The sequence below is a fragment of the Habropoda laboriosa genome, unplaced genomic scaffold (assembly GCF_001263275.1).
Source record: "Habropoda laboriosa isolate 0110345459 unplaced genomic scaffold, ASM126327v1 scaffold101, whole genome shotgun sequence".
NCBI classification, from domain to species: Eukaryota; Metazoa; Arthropoda; class Insecta; order Hymenoptera; family Apidae; genus Habropoda; species Habropoda laboriosa.
This window is the reverse complement of record NW_017100207.1, coordinates 171195-176992: the sequence shown is the minus strand read 5'-3', so window position 1 is coordinate 176992 and position 5798 is coordinate 171195. Positions and strand designations below refer to the sequence as shown.

The 5798-nt window shown below is 41.4% G+C and overlaps 2 protein-coding genes across 2 annotated transcripts in view; both read left to right on the top strand.

The window, feature by feature from the left end:
* LOC108570606 (thyrotroph embryonic factor-like) overlaps nt 1-2826 on the top strand; it is a 46378-nt gene extending 43552 nt beyond the window's left edge. The window contains exons 4-7 of the mRNA XM_017932491.1: nt 1-164; nt 1100-1248; nt 1875-2012; nt 2326-2826. Of these exons, the coding sequence (XP_017787980.1) occupies nt 1-164; nt 1100-1248; nt 1875-2012; nt 2326-2412 (538 nt within the window). The 3' untranslated portion in view covers nt 2413-2826. The remainder of the gene's footprint in view (nt 165-1099; nt 1249-1874; nt 2013-2325) is intronic.
* Nucleotides 2827-3135: 309 nt separating this feature from the next.
* Nucleotides 3136-4898, top strand: LOC108570659 (hepatic leukemia factor-like). Its single transcript, XM_017932550.1, has 3 exons — nt 3136-3257; nt 3884-4021; nt 4335-4898. Exons 1-3 carry the CDS (start codon nt 3162-3164, stop codon nt 4419-4421), a joined length of 321 nt encoding a protein of 106 aa, XP_017788039.1. The 5' UTR covers nt 3136-3161; the 3' UTR covers nt 4422-4898.
* Nucleotides 4899-5798: the final 900 nt, after the last annotated feature.

Sequence of the window (5798 nt, the reverse complement as noted above, 5' to 3'; positions counted from 1 at the left end):
GATGCAAAGTGGACAGCTGCACAAGATCAACAACACCGAAACACCAGGACACCAAGGACCGGCCGGACTTCACTTAGAACCCGTCACCAAACGCGAGAGATCACCCTCGCCGAGCGAGTGTTGCTCCCCCGACACTATGAACCCTCCCTCACCCGCGGACTCCAGTGAGTGTGAATTTCACCTAATTTCATTCCGGTCAATTTTTCTCATCACTTCTGCGTGTATCTTTGGTGTCGATCCTGAGGAACTTCTTCCAATTAACATGTTCAATGAAATTTTGTTACAATTTTATTTATTCGACAGTCTGTTTTTTTTTTCTCTCTCTTTATCCAAATTGCACATTTCGATTCAACGAAATTCTTCTTTTCGCTCCAAAAAGCTACAAATTTTCTGTTATCGTGTTACTACTTATCCTTCTCCGTCTTAATTTGACATTTTCTATTCGATCGAGATTCAATTTCGAGCTCTCCCTTCGAACATCTTCTTGTACCACTCGTTCGGAAGATTTTGAATTTCGAAAAATTTTCTAAAGAACGAGGGTTGTAAATGTGAGACACTTTTAGTGGAAGAATCCTGAAATAGCGTGAGTGAATGACGGGAGAGAAAGAAAGCGAAGGAAGAGTCGTACGAAAGCTGTCTTTAGAGTTGTAAGAGTTGCAAAAATATGAAATTATCATTATATCCACGTAAAAACACTTAACAATACAAAATCTACAGTTTTCTCAATTTTTCGAAACGTATCCTCTTTCTTATGAGATTTCGTTCACTCCTCTTTTCTTCCATAAATTTCTCTTCAAATCTGTCCAACTGTTGTACAGTAACAGATCCTTCGCAAAATAGTTAAACAAGTAGTATTATTTATCGACTGTTCGATCGATAGGCAAGCATTCTTTGTAAACGAGTTTTGTCCTGGAACTTTTTTCGAACAGAGCAGAGTTGCGTTGGGAAGAAACGAGAAGTTTGAGGATATTAGCTATAGGTCTCAGGATCGACTCCTGACTCTACTACTACCAGCCGACGATCTAAAACGAGCTCTATCGGACAGCTGGATGAAAACTTTTAAACTAACGTCGACATTGTCGATTATTCCGCGCGACAGATTCCGAGGACTCGTCACCAATACAATATGGCTTGTCTCTTGTAGCGCTCTCGATGGCCTCATCGGGGCGAGACTTCGATCCACGCACCCGGGCCTTCTCCGACGAGGAGCTCAAACCCCAACCGATGATCAAGAAATCACGGAAGCAGGTAAATCAGTTTTTACAACGGTACGCGACACTTTTCAGTCATCATTTTCGAAAAGTCTGCACGATTCTCCGCGAAATTGTCAGATAGAGGGAAACGAGAATAAAAAATATCGTGTGATTGCTATTTAAAATTTCTTGTATTTTTTAGTTACTCTGTGTAAGAAATAATTGATAATAACTAGACTGCGGATTTTTATGCAAATTCATTTTTTTTTTTTTTGGATACAGTAGAAAGAGTGAAACTTTGATAGAAAATTATTTCATCTACCAGAAGCTATAGAGAGCACTATAATTTTGTATATTTCTTCATGTTACCTGCATTCTGTGCAATTTTGCACCTTCAGATTTCCTATAAATGCATAAAAATCTGCAGTTTAACGGTAACTTTTGAACTTCCCTTTTGGGAGATGAAAAAAATTAAATAAAAATGTTGCAAGGATTTATTGAAGTAGAATTTGTAGAGTACGACAGTGGTCCGAGAGTTTTACACCAGACTTTCATTATCTATTGAATTCTATTGAATTTGTAGAGCTAGGGTGCGTTCTTACAACGTCATTGTACTTTGACGCCCGAGGTTCGTAACGTTCTAATTTCCTCCTCTTTTCCATGATCCGTTGCCGGCTACAGTTCGTTCCGGATGACCTGAAGGATGACAAATACTGGGCGCGTCGTAGGAAGAATAACATGGCAGCGAAACGATCACGGGACGCACGTCGCATGAAGGAGAACCAGATCGCTCTCAGGGCCGGCTTCCTCGAGAAAGAAGTAAATCTTTCCACGCCTCTAAAATTAAAGAACACACATTTTCAAACCAGTCATTGTAGTCTTTTTAATTACCCATCGATGTAATGAACATTTGACATGGAAAGTAAAAAAGAAACACTTGTGGTTTCATTCGTACAACAAAACAGCATGAATTTATTTAGTTCAGTTACAAATCAATCGTCGCTTTCTCTGCAAGCAAAAATTCATGCTGTTCTCACAGAAAAATGAAGGTACACACAGTTGTTCACCGCACACTCTCGACAGTGTGCTCGAAGAGCTTTCGCGAGATGCTAAAAGTAACGCTTTTCTGCAGAACATGGGCCTACGGCAGGAACTGGACCGGTTAAAGAACGAGAACATGCTGCTGCGCGACAAGCTGAGTAAATATACGGACGTCTAACAGTGCGCCGGGCAAGCAACAGCTCGTCGTGGTATTAAAAAAGATGCAGACACGAGCGTTTGTTGTGCCAGCTCCTCCCACACTTTATAGTCGCAGCACTTAGGTTTTTCGCCAGTCCGGATGACAGAAGAAATGCTAAAGAAAACAAAAAAAAAGGAAAAGTCAGAAAAAAATGAAGATGACGAAGAAAAGAAAGAAGAAGAATAAGAAGAAGAAGGAAAGGAAGGAGCGCGCCGAATCACAAGACCATCCTCGACAAAATTTCACTTTCCTAGAGGATCTCCCCCCATCTACCATCCTCCTTGAAGATATATCCTTGAACGAACTTCTGCTAATTCATCCGCCTTTTCCCTCTTCTTTATCCCCCCTCACACGCTCATGCATACACAATAAACGTATACACATACACATTATACCTTTTTCCCTCATCCCAATAGTTAAACAAGTAGTATTATTTATCGACTGTTCGATCGATAGGCAAGCATTCTTTGTAAACGAGTTTTGTCCTGGAACTTTTTTCGAACAGAGCAGAGTTGCGTTGGGAAGAAACGAGAAGTTTGAGGATATTAGCTATAGGTCTCAGGATCGACTCCTGACTCTACTACTACCAGCCGACGATCTAAAACGAGCTCTATCGGACAGCTGGATGAAAACTTTTAAACTAACGTCGACATTGTCGATTATTCCGCGCGACAGATTCCGAGGACTCGTCACCAATACAATATGGCTTGTCTCTTGTAGCGCTCTCGATGGCCTCATCGGGGCGAGACTTCGATCCACGCACCCGGGCCTTCTCCGACGAGGAGCTCAAACCCCAACCGATGATCAAGAAATCACGGAAGCAGGTAAATCAGTTTTTACAACGGTACGCGACACTTTTCAGTCATCATTTTCGAAAAGTCTGCACGATTCTCCGCGAAATTGTCAGATAGAGGGAAACGAGAATAAAAAATATCGTGTGATTGCTATTTAAAATTTCTTGTATTTTTTAGTTACTCTGTGTAAGAAATAATTGATAATAACTAGACTGCGGATTTTTATGCAAATTCATTTTTTTTTTTTTTGGATACAGTAGAAAGAGTGAAACTTTGATAGAAAATTATTTCATCTACCAGAAGCTATAGAGAGCACTATAATTTTGTATATTTCTTCATGTTACCTGCATTCTGTGCAATTTTGCACCTTCAGATTTCCTATAAATGCATAAAAATCTGCAGTTTAACGGTAACTTTTGAACTTCCCTTTTGGGAGATGAAAAAAATTAAATAAAAATGTTGCAAGGATTTATTGAAGTAGAATTTGTAGAGTACGACAGTGGTCCGAGAGTTTTACACCAGACTTTCATTATCTATTGAATTCTATTGAATTTGTAGAGCTAGGGTGCGTTCTTACAACGTCATTGTACTTTGACGCCCGAGGTTCGTAACGTTCTAATTTCCTCCTCTTTTCCATGATCCGTTGCCGGCTACAGTTCGTTCCGGATGACCTGAAGGATGACAAATACTGGGCGCGTCGTAGGAAGAATAACATGGCAGCGAAACGATCACGGGACGCACGTCGCATGAAGGAGAACCAGATCGCTCTCAGGGCCGGCTTCCTCGAGAAAGAAGTAAATCTTTCCACGCCTCTAAAATTAAAGAACACACATTTTCAAACCAGTCATTGTAGTCTTTTTAATTACCCATCGATGTAATGAACATTTGACATGGAAAGTAAAAAAGAAACACTTGTGGTTTCATTCGTACAACAAAACAGCATGAATTTATTTAGTTCAGTTACAAATCAATCGTCGCTTTCTCTGCAAGCAAAAATTCATGCTGTTCTCACAGAAAAATGAAGGTACACACAGTTGTTCACCGCACACTCTCGACAGTGTGCTCGAAGAGCTTTCGCGAGATGCTAAAAGTAACGCTTTTCTGCAGAACATGGGCCTACGGCAGGAACTGGACCGGTTAAAGAACGAGAACATGCTGCTGCGCGACAAGCTGAGTAAATATACGGACGTCTAACAGTGCGCCGGGCAAGCAACAGCTCGTCGTGGTATTAAAAAAGATGCAGACACGAGCGTTTGTTGTGCCAGCTCCTCCCACACTTTATAGTCGCAGCACTTAGGTTTTTCGCCAGTCCGGATGACAGAAGAAATGCTAAAGAAAACAAAAAAAAAGGAAAAGTCAGAAAAAAATGAAGATGACGAAGAAAAGAAAGAAGAAGAATAAGAAGAAGAAGGAAAGGAAGGAGCGCGCCGAATCACAAGACCATCCTCGACAAAATTTCACTTTCCTAGAGGATCTCCCCCCATCTACCATCCTCCTTGAAGATATATCCTTGAACGAACTTCTGCTAATTCATCCGCCTTTTCCCTCTTCTTTATCCCCCCTCACACGCTCATGCATACACAATAAACGTATACACATACACATTATACCTTTTTCCCTCATCCCCTTGATCCTACTCTCTCTCTCTCTCTCTCTCTCTCTCTCTCTCCCTCTCCCCTCCCTCTCCCTCCCTCTCTCCCTCTCCCTCCCTCTCTCCCTCTCCCTCCCTCTCTCCCTCTCCCTCCCTCTCTCTCTCTCTCTCTCTCTCTCTCTCCACTTTGCCTGCTCTTTGTCCTCATAAAATTCACCCAAACTCCCTGAAAAAAAAAGTGTACATAGTTATATGTATAGTTAGATTATATGTATACATGCATACATACACAAGCCGTGTGTATGTCTGTCTGTAAGTGTGACTCTGTGCGCGCGTGCACGCACGCGCAAAAACCCGCATGCACACGTGTATGTATTTATATATATATACCAAGAAAACAAGGGTGGTGTTAGCCAAAATCGGGAATATATCAATTCGCTGCAACGCATTATCGAGCATTATATATGTATACACATATATACAATGGAGAACGCGTATCGTATATATCTATATACATAGAGAAGAAGAAGAGACACGCATACACGTATACATCGCGGTGCCGCGGACAGTGGTGTATTGTGAATGTGCGTGCCAGATGAATAATGTATAAAACACGGCTGTTCTACGAGAGAAAGAGACACTTTGTTACTTTTCCCTTGCACTCTTTGTGCATGTTAATCAGAGACTTTCCATCGGTTGTACCTCAGGAGAAGGTTCAGAAGCGACACGCAACCTCTTTAGAAGAGGAAGAACCCAACAAGCTGATCAATGTGATGTTTTCCGTTAGTAAAAGTGTCTCGTAACACACACACACACACACACCTGGCACGCACACACTGTATTAAAAACGCCTCGTAAAACTGATGGTGGAGCTGATTAGAGTAATAAGTGAGAAGAAAAAAAAAAGATGTACGAACATGTAAGCACGGACCGGCGCGCGTTACGAATGATCAATAGTCTGTGAAAAAAAAGGTGGCTTC

Bases quoted from the DNA above. Each gene is read 5' to 3' on its own strand.
- LOC108570659 (XM_017932550.1), top strand. From the start codon at position 3,162: ATGGCCTCATCGGGGCGAGACTTCGATCCACGCACCCGGGCCTTCTCC. The intron at 3,258-3,883 runs GTAAATCAGTTT...TGCCGGCTACAG, and splicing joins TCAAGAAATCACGGAAGCAG to TTCGTTCCGGATGACCTGAA. The intron at 4,022-4,334 runs GTAAATCTTTCC...GCTTTTCTGCAG, and splicing joins CCGGCTTCCTCGAGAAAGAA to AACATGGGCCTACGGCAGGA.